We start from the raw sequence: 19,960 nt of genomic DNA, 5'->3' as shown, positions 1-19,960 counted from the left end.
CATTCGGACTCTTTCTAGCTCCGCACACTTTCATGAAGTGCATGGATGCGGCTCTCTCCTCTCTGAGACAGAAGGGAATCAGTATCCCGAATTTACTCTATGACTGGCTCATACTGGCCCAGTCAAAGACCGAGCTGGATGCTCACAAATCCTTGCTCCTCAGCCATTTGAAATGCCTGGGACACAGGACCAACATTGCCAAGAGCTCGCTGTCTTCCAGCCAACAGATCTCATTCCTGGGAGTAGTCCTTACTGCAGCCCAAATATGGGCCATGCTCACACCAGAGCAAGCCTTGACGATTCAACAGCTCGCAGCGTCTTTCAGGGTCAGGGTCTCTTCAGCTGGGCCTGCTTCCCATGCGGCCCCTACAGTACTGGCTGAAACCCCGAATCCCAGCCCAGGCATTGGCATCTCGGATGCCTCCGCATCAGGGTGGATCATGGCTGCATCATGGCCCTGACCCCTTGGAAGGACCAACACGGGTTGGGGAGCTCTGTGCGAGATAAGGTCAACTTCCGGCTCCTGGTTGAGCACGTAAAAAAGGCTTCATATCAACTGCATGGAAATGTTGGAAGTCTTTCTGGCCCTCAGAACCTTCCTGCCAAATCTGAAAGGGCACCATGTTTTAGTCTGGTCGGACAACATGGCAGTGGTGTTCTACATTAACCACCAAAGTGGACTAGATCGAGGCCTCTGTACAAACTGGTGAGACGCCTCCTCTTATGGGCACAATTCAATCTGTGCTCGCTGAGAGCGGTGCATGTGCAGGCGAGATTTAACCAAGGGGCAGACATGCTGTTCCGGGGCAACGTGTCCACGGAAGAGTGGACACTTCACCCCCAGATGGGTCGTATGATCTGGAGTATCTTCGGGAAGGCAGAGGTCAACATCTTCGCCTCAGAAGACAACTCTCACTGCCCAATATATTTCTCTAGGGACAGGGACATGCTGGCCCACGAATGGCACAGCCTTCCCCTATGCGACTTCCCTCCAGTCGCACTGCTCCCTCAGGTCAACAGACAAATCAGGGAGGACATACGCGCAGTCCTTCTTGTGGCCCCCCCTGAGTTGACACAGCAGCTCTCAGCAGCCCTGTTGCCAATTCCCCTGAGGAAGGACTTCCTTTCCCAAGTGAAAGGAACAATCTGGCACCCCCAACCAGAGTTGTGGGCCCCTTCACTTCTGGCCCCTCGACGGGAGCTGATGAACCTCCCTGTGAGAGTTCTGAACACCGAGGCTAGAGCTTGTTGGTCTTTATATCTTAATCTTGGCACCCCTGGGCCCTTATCCATGCGCCCCGGGCCAGGGCCCCAGAACGATTGTGGTTCCGCAGTTCTAAGCACTGCACGATAGGACTAGGTTCCCATTGTGTCTAGCGACACAGTACGTGTGACCCGAATCGAAAGGGAACGTAACTTCGGTTCACTGAGATAAAGGGAACGAGTACTGCGTCACCGGCCGTGCTTAAATAACCTGATTCCCTATGCCAGAATGCCCACTTATATAGAAGGATAGCCCCGCCTATTTCATCAGGCTCTGGTGGGCTTTCTCCCCATAGGCTTGTGCAGTTTCAATTGCGTTATTCTATAGACCTTATGCGCCAGAGAAACGAGGGCGCCTCCATCTTTAGAATATTGTCTTTTAACTTCCGTTTTTGCGGTCGCCCTGTATATTTCTATGGTATTGCTGTCCAGGAGTAATTAGCTTTTGAAGTGGATTTACTTGATGTAAAGTTAACGAAAGTTATCATGAGGACTACGATGTTTAAAGCAGATGACTTAACAAATGTCAGTCGACCAGGGAATATTTTAAAACGAGCCGTTCATTAATAAACACGCAGAATCGCTGTGAAAATACAGACCGGAAGTCAAAAGACAATGAGCGCAGCGCTGAAAAGGGGCGGGGCTACATAAGGTCTATAATCTTCAGTAATCGAAGAAAAGGGAGTTTTCCCATTGCCTCTAGCGACGCAGTACTTGTTCCCGTTATCTCAGGGAACCGACGTTACGTTAGTAACCAAGTACTTTTTATTTATTTATTTGAAGGTATTTACATTTTTTATTTACTTCAGTGTCACATGATCCTTCAGAAATCATTCTAAAATGCTGATTTGCTGCGCAAGAAAAAAAAATCGTATTATTATCAACGTTAAAAACAGTTGTGCTGCTTAATTTTTTTGTGGAAACCGTGATGTATTTTTAAGTATTCTTTGATGACTAGAAAGTAAAAAAAAAAACCCAGCATTTATTTGAAATATTTATTTGAAATATTTAGTAACATTATAAAAGTCTACGGTCACTTTACTGACCAATATATTTCATCCTTGCACAATAAAAGTATTAACTTCCTAAAAAAAAAAACGATCTTACTGAACCCAAACATTTGGACGGTATATTGTGAAATATTTGTTTTTTTTGTCCATACAATACAAGTCAATTGGGCCCAAAACAACATCGATTGAACTCAACAAGTTTATTGTATGTTTACAGGCTTGGAATGACACATGGGTGAGAAAATAATGGCACTATTTTAAAATGTTTTATATTGTTTGATTGATTTTTGAGCAGAACAACCTGAACACACACTGGCTAGGATCTGCATAATTAAACAGTGGGATGTTTAACATCTTTCAGTTTTTTTAATTTTTTATATACAAGCACATAAGGTGATCATTCTGACGGCTGAAGCTGCAATGCAAAACTCTCTTCACAAAGCTAAAGTGCTTAGCTGCTACCCCTGCTGGTGTGGGCTGTTTTTTTTCAGCAGGAACAGTCTCTCATAAACACAGATGCACACAGTTACTGGCCCCAGCTGTCCCGGTCATCGCTCTCATCCGTGTTAGACTCATAACCGGATGCGATACCCGACTCTCTGAATCCAGCTGTGTCCAGTGCGCTGAGGAACTGGTTCCCTGGAGGAGAGCAACCTCCTGACTGATCTTCATCCTGACCCTGACCTGAGTCACGGTCCTGCTCCGGCTTCTTCTCCTGGTCTGAAGATTCTGTGAAGAAACGAAAGCCATCCAGCCGAACCAGGCTGTTTGAGAGAGGGAAGCCCCCTCGAGCGCTTAGGGGGGGGTTCGGGTTGGGGTCACGCGATGCAGCTGGCATGTTGGCACGCAGGGCGATTTCCAGTAGACTGTCTTGAGATCCCACTTCATGGAGGAAATGGCATAATGGAATAGTCAGTAAGAGAATAACTCAGAGGTGTCATCACATTTACCTTCTTTGAAAATGACAGGTTGATTATATTCTGATGCAGATTTCTGATGCAGTATTCAACTTCTATTAAAGGATTCTTTCACTTTAATCAATGAAAATTTTATCATAAAATATTTATACTACCTTTCAAAAAATTGAAAGGGAAAAGTCTCTTATCTGCATTACTTTTATCAAAAGTACAGTAAAAACAGTAATATTGTGAAATATTATTACAATTTAAAATAACTGTTTACTATTGCAATGTTTTTTTGAATGTAATTTATTCCTGTGATGTCAAAGCTGGATTTTCTGCATCATTACTCCAGTCTTCAGAGTCACATGAGCCTTCAGAAATCATTCTAATATGCTGATTTGCTGCTCAAGAAACATTTCTTATTATTATTAATTTTGAAAACAGTTGTGCTGCTCAATATTTCAGTTAAAACTCTGATACATTATTTTCAGGAACAGCATTTATTTGAAATAGAAATCCTTTGTAACGTTATAAATGCCCTTACTGTCACTTATGATGAATAAATGTATTCATTTCTTTCCAATCTTAAAACAATCTCAAAAACAACAATCTTACTCACCACAAACTTTTGAACGATAGCATATAAAATAGTAAAATCTACCTACACAAAAATATTTAGAATATTATGGATTTGTAAAGATTTTTTACTACTAAAGCTGTACATACAAAAATCTTAAAACGTTTTAAATGCTGTCAGCACATTCCTATTGTACGCTTAACATATATCCAAACATATATGTAATTATTAGAAACCACTGACTACAGATAGTATTGAGGTCAAGCCCAGCCTGGGACACATTTTTTGGTGCTTTTATAGACTTTCATTATATGGAAAAGAGCAGCATGAACATTTTTCAAAATTTCTACTTCTGTGATCAATGGAAAGAAGAAAGTAAAAAAAAAGAAGACTTGGAACAATGTGATCAGGAGTAAATGACAGGATTTTAATTTTAGGGTGACCTATTCTTTGAAACAGACTGAATTATCCTTTAGCCTGGCACACATCTTAAAGCTGTGTGCCAGGCTGTATGACTATAAAGCTGCTTTGATTTGTATTGTATAAAGCGCTATATAAATAAAGGTGATTTGACTTGACATGAAAGAAGTAAAGAGATAGATCTCTTGAAGGCATATAACCCGAGACTCACAGGGAGAGTTTTTGTGTGGTTGAGTGCGAAGCTCCAGCTCTTGCACGTGTTTGACCAGAAGCGAGAGATGCTGCAGGAGTTCAGTGTTCTGTTGCAGGAGCTGCTGGACTCTCGCCTGAGCCTCCGTCCTGGCGCTGGTCTCCACCGACAGATGCTGCTGCAGCAGAACCACCTACAGAACAACAATTAGATTGTTACACTTCTGTAAGAAGAATAGTGCTTACCTGTGCAAAACCTGCCACTAAGATGATAGGATATTCTGGGTGGTTGCCAAGGCATACAATGTGTTTTGGGTGGTTACTTAAAGGAATAGTTCACTTTAAAATGAAAGTTGTTTCAAACCTGTATGAATTTCTTTCTTCTGCTGAACACAAAAGAAGATATTTTGAAGAATGTCGGTAACCAGACAGTTGAAGGACCCCATTGACTTCCATAGTAGGTAAAGAAATACTATTGGTCCATCAATTGTTTGGTTACCAACATTCATCAAAATATCTTCTTTTGTGTTCAGCAGAAGAAAGAAATTCATACAGGTTTGAAACAACTTGAGATTGAGTAAATGATAACAGAATTTTCATTTTTAAGTGAACTATTCCTTTAATGCCCCATGTCAAAAAAGGCCACCCTCAAGTCTCTATGAAATTGTGCTCAATAAATGTTTCAGATCCCACTATCAATCTATCAATCTATCTATCTATCTATCTATCTATCTATCTATCTATCTGAGAAAGCGTTTAGACATGTGATGTGACCTGTGCGGAGGCGGCTTGACTCCTCTGCTCCTGCTGCTGTAACTGCCTCTGCAGGAGCTGCACCTGATGGCTCACAGTTAGAGGGCTGGAGAGAGGAGACTCCATCACCAGCACTGGTGCTTCACACACCTGCATGGAGAAAGTAGGAGATACATGCTGTTTATTACCTTTAAGTTTACATTTGCTTTGCAAATGAGGGCCAATTAAGCTACTTAGTACCTAATAATCAACCATGTGCATCAACTACGATTGACACTTTGGAATCTATTAGTTCTTTTGAAATGTATCACACATTGAGAATAGTTTAGTTTATTTGTTAAGGTTAATAGGAGTGACCGTTTTCTTTCTATCAACCAATCATATTCAAGAACAATAAGATGTCATTACCATAGCCATGCCATCTTGGATTATGGAACATGTTATCCACGTACAATATACTTATTACAGTGACAACTCTTACTGGAGTGGCCTGGTGTTTCTTATTTAAGATCACAATAGTTTATGGATGACCCTTTTGTGAGTTTGAAGGTAAAACCTTTCAATCACCTGCTTAGATACTGAACCACTAGCTAGTAAGTAAAGAAAAGTAAGTAAAAGTTGGCATGAAACTGAAGTTGTGATTGTCTGTTCTTCCCTATTGTGACGTATATCTGACTGTAACGGCTTCTCGAATGAAAATAAGTAGTGCGGCCTGTGCGGGACTTGATTCTGCTCATGGGTAATTGTTTGGATGGTGTAAATTGATTTACACGGAGACCGTTTTCAAAAACTTGCGCTTTCAGACACCCAAAACGCCCTTGACATGTAAATGAACGGGCAAAACGCATAAAAAGTTGTACTTTTTAGTTGAAAAAGGTGTCGTGTAAACAGCCCCTTAGGCCCAGAGGAACATAAAAAATGAAAAACACTGGTCTCATATGTTCGCTCTAATGATTGCTGTAAATGAAAGAAGATCAGCAGATTCACAGAACAGATTCACAGAACAGACAACTTCTGCTGTATCAAAGTCATTTTGCAAACCATTACAAGTACATGAAAGCTTTAACCTCTGTGAAAGCGCAGTTTCCTAAAAACTCCCCAGTGATCTAATACGTGTCAGCATGGACAGCTTTCATATCTTATTCATTAGAGTAAAGCTAAAATTCTAGAAGTGTCTAAAATGTGTATCCTAAAATATATAATTCATAAATTAGCCCCATCATTGCTGGAAACAGTTGGCATGTTAATAAACAAGACTTATTGGAAAGAAACTACCATCAATGTCTAAAATTCACTTTTAAGTGTTATTATAAGATTCCAAAGAATATTTGAACTAAACTTTAGACACTGTCTAGTAAATATCCATTTTTAGCCCTAATTTTGATCATGGCCCAGTTTCTGCCCTAAAAAACATGTGGGATGAGCAAACTGTAGCATCTATAAATAACAGAAAACAGGGAAAACTTGAGCTATATTAAAGAGACAACACCTCAGACATCTTCTTTCTTCTAATTTCTTCTAAAAAAAAAAAGTATGGCTTTCTGTTGGTAAACATTTTATTGAGTCAATGTGAAAATGTGAAAAATTAAGAATTTGAACACATATTTGTTCTTGATATTCTGCTGGCTGTGGGAACTTGTTCAAACTGCATATCAACCTTATAGTCAGGCAGAGGACTTTACCTTGTCATCTTTTTCCAGGCCAGCGTTGCCTGATTTCTCAGTGGTGCTGCCAGTAACCGGATTTTCATCTTTGCTTCTCTCCTCTTCTCCTTTTACAAGCCATGCTGCCAATTACAAAATAATCAATGGAAAGTATCTAGTTCACATAACAATATAGACTATTTGATGGTTATGATTTTAATGACTGATCTTAATTTGTCTCCTATGAAAATGGCAAAACAATAACACTTCAGATGAAATGTAAGTTAAGGTCAATGTCTTCTCACCGTCGGCATTGTCTAGACTCTGTTTATGGCACACTTCAAACGCCTGACCCACGGTCCGCACAATCCTCATGGCTTGGCTCTGAGACAGACAGTAGATCTTTAAGCAACCAAGGTTTATTGAACATGTCAAACGTGCTTTTCCACATGCAGGTAAACATCTGTGGATTTTTGTTTGATATGGGACAAAAAAAGCTGTACTGGGAGAGACGGAAGAATTAATTAACATTTGAGAAAGAAAGAGGGATTTATAGAAGAGGATGACAGATATAAGGGAAAGAGAAGGAGTGAGTGAGAGAGGGAGAACATTACACCCATAAGTCAATTACACATTATAGCAGTGCTGTCAAAGTGATGGATTAGTTCATTTTAGATAGACCCTGGTGCTCTGGACAAAAAAACCAAGCCAAAGAGACTCATATCAAGTAGCTTATGCCAAAATCAGTTTCTTTTTCTGGAGAAAACGGCTAACCTGTTAACACTGTTAACATCGGCTAACATTTTTTGCCACAGAATTATTAAGAATAGTCATAAATGGTATTGTTTCGATTATATCAAAATTGATTAAAAAAAAATGTGTGGATTTGGAGAAACTTTATTATAGGTGTGTAGAAAATTCATAGTAATTTTTGCCATTGCATTTAGCAATGTATTTTTTTATTTATTTGCTGTACGTAATATTTACATCTAAATGTAAAGTTTAAAAAGACTAAATCAAAGTTGTCCATAATTTTCTTTAAATATATCTTCTTTATATATTTGTATAAAGAAAATGTACAAATAATTTGTATTACAATATCTTTATCTATCTATCTATCTATCTATCTATCTATCTATCTATCTATCTATCTATCTATCTATCTATCTATCTATCTATCTATCTATCTATCTACAGTATCTATCTACAGTATCTATCTACAGTATCTATCTATCTATCTATCTATCTATCTATCTATCTATCTATCTATCTATCTATCTATCTATCTATCTATCTATCTATCTATCTACAGTATCTATCTATCTATCTATCTATCTACAGTATCTATCTATCTATCTATCTATCTATCTATCTATCTATCTATCTATCTATCTATCTATCTATCTATCTATCTATCTATCTATCTATCTATCTATCTATCTATCTATCTACAGTATCTATCTACAGTATCTATCTATCTATCTACAGTATCTATCTACAGTATCTATCTATCTATCTATCTATCTATCTATCTATCTATCTATCTATCTATCTATCTATCTATCTATCTATCTATCTATCTATCTATCTATCTATGTATCTATCTACAGTATCTATCTATCTATCTATCTATCTATCTATCTACAGTATCTATCTACAGTATCTATCTATCTATCTACAGTATCTATCTACAGTATCTATCTATCTATCTACAGCATCTATCTACAGTATCTATCTATCTATCTATCTATCTATCTATCTATCTATCTATCTATCTATAGTATCTAACTATCTATCTATCTACAGTATCTATCTACAGTATCTATCTATTTATCTATTTATCTATCTATCTATCTATCTATCTATCTATCTATCTATCTATCTATCTATCTATCTATCTATCTATCTATCTATCTATCTATCTATCTATCTTTGTGTACTGAACCCCAGCCTGTTTCATTGTACTATGTTTTCGCTCTTACTTATTAAACTGCATATGGATCCTAACGACTCCACCTTGGCCTCCTCGCAACAGTGCGATTGTTGGGCAGGGCTCAGCCCAGTAATTGCTGCTTGCAGCTTTATTTTCATTACCATTTGTCGGCCAGCTAGACAGCATTAACAATTCTGCTGATTTGTCATTATGATAATGAATTGCCACAAAGATAATGTATCAGAAATGTAGATTACGTCCAATGAAAAACCAAATGTTTAAGTCTGCAGGGCACAAACAAATGTATGGACAATATGAACTAATGTAATATTTTCAGAGGCAAGACAGCACTGACCCAAACGGGCTAGTGACCCAAAATTCTCTCACATTAGTCCTGGACCAGACGGCCATCCTCATTGTTGATCCCTGTTACTTTAAATCATCTGATGAATAAGATGACAACTAAATAATTGAAGTCCAGCATAATTTATTCACCCCTAAGATGTCCCATTTTGCCATTTTTATTCCTGGACAACCAATCAATATTATTAACACATTTGTGCCAAATGGAGTATTATCAAATGTCTAGAGGATTTCCTTCATTATAGTGAGGTTTACCTTTCTCTTGGATTTGAAGACATTGCAGCGGAACACGTTGCTTTTCTTGTCTCTGGCTATATAACTGAATATCTTCAGGTCCTGTGAGTCATGTGAGACGTAAAATATTCTGAAAAGAAAAAAATGACTAATGATCTACAGCAATTGACCTTATAACTGTCTCATTGCCATGGCAACAACTAGGCCATCATGCTCTTCACTGACTTGGTTCCTTTAGCATTATAGGAGTACATTACATGTGCTCAATACATTTTGGAAATACAACAGAAAATGTTACATTAAATTAGTGTCAAGCCAAAACTCAAGAAATGGATCCATTTCAGAACAATGTTGGTATTGATTGGTACTGTATTGTTTAATACAATATAACTAAAGTGGACTGCCACTAGTCACTATTGATGTTACTGCTAAACAATCCGCTTATGCTCGCTGGAGACTGTTTGTTGCTATGGGGATTTTGAAGACATTCTGCTTTTTGTTGCAGCTCACGGAGCCAAATGATTTTGATGTGACGTGTGCGTGTACAATGGTAAAGGTCATCAAACCCCCATAGGCAATGTCACTCCAGTCAAGAGCAAAATTAGTAATCAACTCTCTATGGAAATAAAATGTGGTAAATTACCTGAAAATGGGGTCTTGGGCCAGTGTCACTTGGCTTTCATCCCAGCTATAATCATATTTCTAACACAAATATTGAGTACATTTTTAGTCAAGAAATATATTCATAATTTATAATAATCAGTTGTATATAATTGTACAAAATACACAACATTAATTTATATTTATAAATTAAATTAATTAAATTATTAAAATGAATATTTTTAATGAAATTATGAGAAACGCTGAGAGAGCTCACCTTTTTCTTTTTCCGCAAAACTACCTTGACACCATCCACTGACACAATAAGATTGACTTTCTTCTTCTTTATGTTCTTAATTTTAAACTCATACTGAAAATGATACATAAAAATAATGAACTGAATTGAAAACTGATTGAATAAACATGAATCATGATATAAACTTTATCATGCTCGCCACCTGTTCTGTTCGGGTCATTTTTGACCCAGTTAAGAATTAAAAACATTGTAAAAAAAAAAGATCTCTTTTTAAATTAGTTTTTTTTTTTTAATGCTTTTTTGAAAAACATTTAATTTACATAAAACATAAAATTTTATTTATATTTCTGGAATGTCAAAATGTTTGTATACATTCTCATGTTATGTCTGGGTCACATCCTCATAATCTGTATACATGTATCTTCAATCTGTACCACCACTGATGAGATGAGTCATATAATGTGAGTAATAAGTGAAATAATTGTATAAGACTAAGAATATTGTGAAAACATCTAGGTAAGCAAGCACTATCAGTTTTCACATACAAAAATCAATAGAAGAGTGGTGTAACATTTCTGAAGATACAGTTAAGTCTATATGGGTCGTTTTTTGACCCGAACATAAAAGGTGTCATTTTTCTAACAGCCTACATATAGGTCAGTAAACAGTGAGAGACATACAAAAAGACCAGATGAAACAAATAAATTCATCACTACTTAGCCTTTGAGTAAGACACATCACTTAATTTGACAGAATAACTGGTTCTGTAACAAGTAAACTCAAAGTAGCATTTCGATAAAGTCACTACATAATGTATAAAAAAACAAACAAGCATGAAAATTGTGAATTATAACACATATCTCAAATCAAATAGATTATTCTAAGTGTCTAGGAAAGGAAAACTTGAGCAACTTGCAATGATAAGACAATATATCAAGAAAGATATCAACCTCTAATAAAGATGATTTTGCTTTTAGAAGACTTGCAGTCTTTGGAGAACTGCATAAGTAATCAAAGACTAGGAAATCCACAGGAGTGGGATTAAAGGAGATGCACTAGGCAGGCATACTAAAATGTGTCTGGGTTAAAATAACTCTCTTTTATCCAAAGCTTTGATTAACGCTATCATGGACCAATAGCAAGACGAGCTTATTTCTAAGTAGCGTGTTTGTTCTGCTGCTCTTAGTTCTCCTTAAATACATGAAATAGAAAGCGATATCAGAAAAAGATTGAGAGCTATGAAACACTACTGACTCAACTGATTGATCAACAGGAAAAGCTCCCTGAAGAGAAATCTTGTGCAAACATGTCTAAACATTGCACAAACATATTCTCTTTGATGGAGCAATGTTGATTAAAGTAAACCGTGCTGATGCTGCCAGCACACTGGTGCAATCTCATAGCCATAAACACAGCCACACTGGACTCAGCAGAGAAGACACAAACAAACAGGTCTTTACATTGGTTCCATATTAACAGAATAAACACCTTCCACCACAATAAAAGGGTTTCATTCATCAGTCCATAAAGTTTACCTTTTATAACTAGTTCTTCAGAGAAAACTGTTTAATTATTAAAGAGGTAGTTCACCCAAAAATGAAACTTCTGTCAACTCGCCCTTATGTCGTTCCAAACCAGTAAGATTTTCTTTCATCTTCAGAACACCAATGAATACCTTTTTGATGAAATCTGAGAGATTTCTGTCCCTCCATTGACAGCTACACAACTACCTCTTTGATGCTTCAAAAAGTTCATTAAAATCGTTAACATTTTTTGGAAGAGCCTTGATTGTTTTATATGATACAGATTTAATTTAGGCTAATTTACACATATAAACATTAATCAGCGAACATAAACAGAAGCTCAACCAAACCTGCTTAACGCAGGAGAAGCTCAAATGTGGTTTTTGGTTCTTGTAGAAGCTCAAACGTGCTGCATAACACACAAGAATGAACCTCATATAGTTCTTTTGGAAGCTCAAACGTGCTGCGTAACACACAAGAATGAACCTCATATAGTTCTTGTAGAAGCTCAAACGTGCTGCATAACACACAAGAATGAACCTCATATAGTTCTTTTGGAAGCTCAAACGTGCTGCGTAAAATGAGAATGAACGCTATTGGTTCTTGGAGAATCTCAAACGTGCTGCGTAACATGTAAGAATGAACCTTATTGATTCTTGGAGAAGTTTAAACATGCTGCGTAACACAAGAATGAATCTCATTGGTTCTTGTAGAAGCTTAAATGTGCTGCGTAACACACGAGAATGAACCTCATTGGTCCTTGATGAAGCTCAAACGTACTGCGTAACACAAGAATAAACCTCACTGGTTCTTGCAAAAGCTCAAACGTGCTGCGTAACACACGAGAATGAACCTCATTGGTCCTTGCTGAAGCTCAAACGTGCTGCGTAACACACGAGAATGAACCTCATTGGTCCTTGCTGAAGCTCAAACGTACTGCGTAACACAAGAATAAACCTCACTGGTTTTTGCGGATGCTCCAACGTGCTGCGTAACATGAGAATGAACCTCATTGGTTCTTGCTGAAGCTCAAACGTACTACATAACACACGAGAATGAACCTCATTGGTTCTTGCTGAAGCTCAAACGTGCTGCGTAACACACGAGAATGAACCTCATTGGTTCTTGCTGAAGCTCAAACGTGCTGCGTAACACACGAGAATGAACCTCATTGGTTCTTGGAGAAGTTTAAACGTGCTGCGTAACACGAGAATGAACCTCATTGGTTCTTGGAGAAGTTTAAACGTGCTGCGTAACACGAGAATGAACCTCATTGGTTCTTGCAAAAGCTCAAACGTGCAGCGTAACACGAGAATGAACCTCACTGGTTCTTGCGGAAGCTCAAACATGCTGTGTAACACGAGAGTGAACCTCATTGGTTCTTGCTGAAGCTCAAATGTGCTGCGTAACACACGAGAATGAACCTCATTGGTCCTTGCGGAAGCTCAGACGTGCTGCATAACACGAGAATGAACCTTATTGGTTCTTGATGAAGCTCAAATGTGCTGCGTAACACAAGAACTAACCTTATTGGTTCTTGGAGAAGCTCAAACGTGCTGCGTAACACGAGAATGAACCTCATTGGCTCTTCGAAAAGCTCAAACATGCTGCATAACACGTGAAAATGAACCTCATTGGTTCTTGCTGAAGCTCAAACGTGCTGCGTAACACACGAGAATGAACCTCATTGGTCCTTGCGGAAGCTCAGACGTGCTGCGTTACACACGAGAATGAACCTCATTGGCTCTTCGAAAAGCTCAAACATGCTGCATAACACGAGAATGAACCTCATTGGTTCTTGCTGAAGCACAATTGACCTTTCGCCGAGCCCCGCCCCCCTTAGTTACTGTTGCTATGTCCGACAAACAAATGGTCAAACACGACCAGCGCGACAGATTGCCATGACGGGAAGAGGTATACCTGTGCGTGTCAGTGACCATTTTTGGAGCAATACCTCCGCGATATCCTCCAGATCGAGGAAAAAGGGGTTACAGTATGCAGTGGAGGGATATATTCAAAATATAAAAATACGCAATGAAGGAGACACGATCACTATCTACGTCTCTATCGAGGCTGCTTACCGGTGTTCATACACATAATTTGTGATATGACAAAGAACAAGAAAACAAGTGTTTAAAAGCATTGAAAGACACTCACTGTTGTGTTTTTGTGTGAAAGAAAAAACTCTATGAAAATAAAAGTGCTGTCAGCAATAATTTCTTATGTGTGTTTTTTCGCATAACACACTATGACTAAAATTTTCAATGCTGCAAAACACATGGGAGTTATACAGTATATCATTCACAGAATATCATTAATCAAGCTTAATTGGACTTTTCAACTAACGTTACAATTAGGCAGGGTGAACTGAAAGCTTTTACAATCTTTTAGCTATAACTTATATCATTGACAAAAGTACGTGGTGCATTTTCTTCCAAAAATGATTTTCTTTCTCAAATTCATGCTTCAAGTTGACAACGCACAATAAACGAAATCACACAATAACTGTTTAACCAGACATAGCCTTAATTTGCATCTAAATAACTTTCATTGCTTGTCTTTCATAATGCACTTACCATAATATTTATTAGTGGGGACAACAGATCACAAAACTCGCGGTTGAGACCATAATATTTATTAGTGGGGCAACGGATCATAAAACTCGCGGTTCAGACAATATTATGTTTTTTGAGTAACAGATAGGATAGTTTTTCAGATCAGAAAAAAAAAAAAAAAAAAAATTTAAGTAGCCATCGACACCACAGCCAGCAGACGTATTTATGCTTCGTAATGTTTGACACATTTAACTGGGAGTGGGGCCGTCCACACTGTTTTATCCATTGTAGGCATCGCTCACGTTGTGTTTTCGACTTTGGGAATGGAAAGAACACAACTCCTCCAGACAATCTCTCGGGGTATCTAGTGTCCGATTTACAAACGCCGTGGGCGCACCTTTTACTGTCTATGGGGCGCACGCTTCACCATCTTGCTAATGTTTGTCGGACCTGCTCACATAGTAACGGTTGCTATGATGTGTGATTGGACAATGGCCGTTTTGGGGGAGGGGCCGGCGAAAGGTCAATTGTGCTGCGTAACACGAGAATGAATCTCATTGGTTCTTGTAGAACACTCAAAAAAATAACTCTTTGAATGAACATAAAAAATCATGGAAAGGATTTCCACATGATTAACTTGCTTTATTTCATCATTATGCAATTCTGTGATTCCAATTTAATGTACTTACGTTGGGTCAACTTAATTTATTAAGGTTGATTCAACTTATTTACTATGGTTGGGCACAGCTTAATTTAATAGTGTCAGCCCAACTAATTTGCAATGTTTTGGACCAACTAATTTACTTAATTTGAATTTGCATTCAACTTAATTATATAGCTGAATCCAACTTATTTTACAGTAGTACAATTACACTAGTTAATAAAGTTGATTCAATCTATGCAATTTAAGTTAGCCTAACAAAAGTGCTTAATGCTGAAAGAAAGCCATTTAATCACATGGAAATCCTTTCCATGGTTTAATTACATTAATTCAAAGAATAGCTTTTGAGTGTTCAAAATGAATGAATTATTACATTTTGTTCACTTAAATTAAAACCACTTTGCGAAAGAGGTTTAATGCATGTGTAGTGTATGTTGAGTGCCCACAGCCCTAAGATAAACACAGTCGCCACTCTTCTGCATAATGGTAACCACAAAATTCAAAAACATTACAGAAAGTCCTCTAAGTTTCTAACATAACTGAATATTAAACACTTACATTAACTAACAACATCTTTCCATTTACAGAAAAACACATAAAATAACACTTAATCTCTAAATTTACCCTCCTAATGCAGTCCCTTGCAAAGCATGCTGGGAACTACAGATCCACTGCCCAGTTAGTTGTCAACAAAAATTATTCATGTAGTTTTCACACAAATTAAGTAAACTTCAGTTTTAAATAGGTTGATTGAACACAATTAAATTAAGTTTAGACAAAATATTAAACAATCGTGTTACTTTAGCTTATTTTAATTCATTAAATTTGAATTAGCCAAAAATAGTTTTTTTGAGTGAAGCTTAAACGTTCTGCGTAACACATGAGAATGAACCTCATTGGTTCTTGCAAGCAAACATCCTTGAACTTCTGTTGACTACAACTTATGTGTGAGTTGATGAATGTTTATACTTTAATAAAAGCCTAAATTCAATCTGTTCATCATATAAAGTGATCGTGTCTCTTCAGAAAATTTGGACTAAAACGCTCAATTCATATGGATTAGTTTTACAATCTCTTTATGAACTTTCTGAAGTGTCAAATTGTCAGTTGTGTAGCTGTCTATGGAGGGACAGAAATCTCTTAGATTTCTTTAAAAAGATCTTTATTTGTGTTTCGAAGATGAACGAAAGTCTTATGGGTTTGGAACGACATCAGGGTGAGTAATTAATGACATCATTTTTAGGTGAACTATCCCTTTAAGAGCTTTGAAACCCCCTTTGGAATGTTATAAAGACATGCTATAATGCAAAATGAAGAAGAAATATTTAAGATTTGGCACTATTTCTAGGTCACAAATTTAAATACATTCGTGACATTAAGTTATTAGTTATTGAGATAATGAAAATGTATTACCAGTAATATCCCCATTCTTAAGCTTGTTAATCAGTCATATGTGAGCGAGATATGCTATTCACACATCATTCTTTCAAAAAGGTCAACTGTCTGTCTTTATGAAGATAACTGTCCTATACATCTGACAAATTAAGGAACCCTTACCCGTATTTGTCTCATAGCGGCCAAAATTTCAATCCTGCTTTTAGGTCGCACAATATCCAGGCTCCCAATGAACTGTGGCAGAAAAATGTTAAAACAAGTAGCATATGATAAACAGTACATTTTCTCAAAAAGTCAATGAATTGCATTCATGCCAGTGTAACAGGTGAAGAACGTACAGTTAGCCACATAATGGTAAACCCTTACATTACAGTGCCAATGTTACATATAAATATAATATAGTTGTTACAACCCTTTAACATGATAATTACATATTAAGTATAATCAGTACTTGCATAAATCATACTCATAATGAAATTGCATGGTAAGTACACTATAAATTGTGAGCCATTTAATAAAGAAGTGCATTTTTGTTTCTTAATATTTACCTTCACCTCGAATGTGAGCCCATGCTGGAAATGTCCTTCACCAGGAATCCTCTGATCCATTGAGTCGTCTACCAAATTATATTTACTTTTCTCCAGCATTATGTTATACAATAGAAATATCGTTCGATGCCTTTATTTACTCAAAACATGCTGAAGCCTCTTGGCTGCACTGATTTCAGAGGGGTTTTCTCATAGAAAGATGACGGCAGTCCTGACAATGTCCAAAGGCACAGGCAGAGAGGGATTCAGCATCATTTAGAGTAAATATGATTCAGTGTTTGTTTCATACCCAAACAGAAGGTTCAAATCGCGTACGCCGTCTGTTTATGTCTGGATTCCCAGCATGATGATAAATATCCCAGCTGCCACCGTTGGCGCAGACGGTCCCTGATCCTGAATTTCTCGGTCGTACTATGGAGAGAATGCTTATCTATTAATATTCAGCAGAGAAGCCATCGCCATTGGAAGGTTATCAAGCAACATTAGCGCGACCAAAGTAATATTCATGAGACAAACATTACGGTTTCCAGGCAAAGTCTGCATAAGATCATTAATATTCGTCAGCCAACCTTCAGCGTAGTAGCGTTCGTAATTTCGCGTCCATTATTTCAAAAAGGTTTGTGTGAACATTCACTGTCAGGCTGTGAAATACTGGACTTTGGAAATACTTATGCTGACATCTTGTGGTTAAACAGGTGAACGCGCCTGATGCGTGCATTGACGCTGCATGCAGGAAAACACCTGTCAATGCACAGTGTGTGTGTGTGGCCTGGTATAGTTATTTTGTTGTAGGCCTACTAAATAATGACCCAGCAGCTAATTGTGACATAGCCTTAGAGTAAAGGGCTTTGTGGTTTTTGATGACATTTTGAATTATAGAAGTGGCAAATAGATAGATTCGTTGTTCTGATATTTTTGTTAAATATAAAACAAAAAAAGGAATAATTTAATAGGGAAGATTAATCATTTTGCCAATCTAGACAATTGCACTAATATAAGGGTTGTCTATATTCTAAATTAATATGAATGGATATAACAATATTAAATGTTTTTAATCATAGGCTACCATATTTTTTTGTAGTGGTTTGGATATATTACCATTAGGCTCACTGCAGAACCTGATTTCACCAAGTACATCATGTTCCTGGTTCAACATCTTTTTCAATCCTGGAACAACATTCCAATCAACCAATCAGATCTGAGGGACAAGTTTACAGTTTATGTCAAGTTTAGGCTTACAACCAGGGTTAGGTGCTTCTACATCAGTGTTATTCACCATAATTTCCCTCTAGTTGAGAAATAGTTAGAAATACATTTTCAGGAATGGTATTCCAGAATCAACAAAATATGTTGACGCAAGAACGCGTCTAACTCGGCAAAATCAGGACATGCTATATCACTTTAGCTTTAAACCTGCACTGTATTTTTGCTGGGGTTTGGCATTACATGACGAACAACTAGTCTGCCAATCTGTCAGAACCTTCTCCATTTATAGAGACAAGTATGACCTTAATGTTCTTTTGGCTCATGGGTCTACCTCTCAAGATGTTGAGAGACTTGCCTCATCCCCCTGAACTTGATTGTGATGTGACTATAAATAAGTGCACACAATAACACAGCAAATACATATTGACACACATGTTTTGTTGTTTTTTTACGGTAGAAACAGGTGAGGAGATTCTGTCTTAGAACACACTGTACCTATTGAGTTTTATCTTATTACTTTAGGGGACTGTTGTTCCACAGTTCATTTTTTGTCAATTCGACCTCAAATCAGCGTAACAGCCTCCCTCTGAGCCGAAGAAAGAAAGAAGAGGGAGAAATGGAATGAGAACACAGGACCGACACAATACGAAGATGAATGTTCCCTTAGAAAAATGTAAGCTTGATAACAGCAGGATGCTAAACGCTGCTAAATGAAACCAATCAGTTATAATTGTTGCTTTTTCACTAAAGCTAACAAACCCATCATGCATTAGAGGCTTAAACTGGGAGATTGTTTTTACTTGTCCTTGAGAAATGAATAGGCAATACAAATATATGTAGCCTAGAAATCTGCGCATGAAATTTTATTTTGCAGCCAGGGTGGTCTAGCAACTCTCCGTTGGCTTTCGAGCTGGAAAAACCAAACTATAGTCAGGCCAATCACATCGTGTATAGAGTCGGCGGGCAGGCTTAACAAAATGATGACAGAGTTGCGACGGTTCCCTGCTAATTGAAAACAAGGAATGGCTGCTGCTGCTGTCGAACAGCAGTCATTCGAATCGGCTTTGGCCGCGACTCTGGAAACCTTGGAGTTAAGCTTTTCTTTGAGAAAAGAACAAAGAACGGCACTTATTCTTAAAATAGGAAGATGTTTTCGGAGTTTTGCCGACCGGATACGGCAAAAGTTTAATCTATCAACTAGCTCCGCTGGCGGGAAAACTATGGAGTTAATATTGTGCCATAATTAAACAAACAAATCCAGCATTTTGCAAACAAACTCGATCTGCTTTGCAAAGGAAAACTCGACTCGCAAACAAACAGAAAGCAATGTGCAAGATAATTTTTTTTATAATCAGATAGGCCTATGCATTTGTATGCACTAGATTTGGTATTTGTTCAAAGGTTACATGCAATTTGTAGGATGGTTTGTAATGTATTTATTTGTGAAATATGATCTAGGCTCATTTATTTCTATTTGCAATACACAATGCATATTTGTTACTCCACTGCATTTTTGCTCAAATTGACCTTTGGACGTGCACATTGCTTTCTGTTTGTTTGCGAGTCGAGTTTTCCTTTGAAAAGCAGATCGAGTTTGTTTGCAAAATGCTGGATTTGTTTGTTTAATTATGGCACAATATTAACTCCATAGTAAATGCTCTGATTGGTTGTAGCGCTATCCTATTGCGTGCAGAGGGAATTTGAAAGACAACCGTTTATCCCGCCCCTCGGATTGAGCCCTGCCAATGGTGAGTTCCCAGACCCAACATCTTGATGTGGGTCTGGCTTGCCAGGCTTATGATATATACAGTGGGTACGGAAAGTATTCAGACCCCCTTAAATTTTTCTACAATTATTTAAGTTCTTTTTTTTTTTCCTCATTATTGTACACACAGCACCCCACATTGACAGAAAAACACAGAATTGTTG

At 37.6% G+C, this 19,960-nt stretch overlaps 1 protein-coding gene across 2 annotated transcripts; it reads right to left on the bottom strand.

The window, feature by feature from the left end:
• Positions 1–2,455: 2,455 nt before the first annotated feature.
• nos1apb (nitric oxide synthase 1 (neuronal) adaptor protein b) lies at positions 2,456–17,453 on the bottom strand. Of its 2 annotated transcripts, XM_084411016.1 has the most exons (11): positions 17,115–17,203; positions 16,826–16,893; positions 16,440–16,511; positions 10,165–10,257; positions 9,931–9,989; positions 9,309–9,417; positions 7,063–7,141; positions 6,797–6,900; positions 5,136–5,264; positions 4,384–4,555; positions 2,456–3,155 (listed from the first exon to the last, which is right to left on the bottom strand). In XM_084411016.1, exons 2-11 carry the CDS (start codon positions 16,883–16,885, stop codon positions 2,800–2,802), a joined length of 1,233 nt encoding a protein of 410 aa, XP_084267142.1. In that variant the 5' UTR covers positions 16,886–16,893; positions 17,115–17,203; the 3' UTR covers positions 2,456–2,799. The 2 variants fall into 2 exon arrangements, with proteins under 2 accessions (XP_084267142.1, XP_084267141.1); XM_084411015.1 differs by having other exon boundaries at positions 16,826–17,453.
• Between the last annotated feature and the right edge of the window lie 2,507 nt (positions 17,454–19,960).

The sequence above is a fragment of the Rutilus rutilus genome (genome assembly GCF_951802725.1).
Source record: "Rutilus rutilus genome assembly, chromosome: 6".
Lineage (NCBI taxonomy): Eukaryota > Metazoa > Chordata > Actinopteri > Cypriniformes > Leuciscidae > Rutilus > Rutilus rutilus.
Note: the sequence above shows the minus strand (reverse complement) of the source record. Positions and strands in the feature narration are given on the sequence as shown.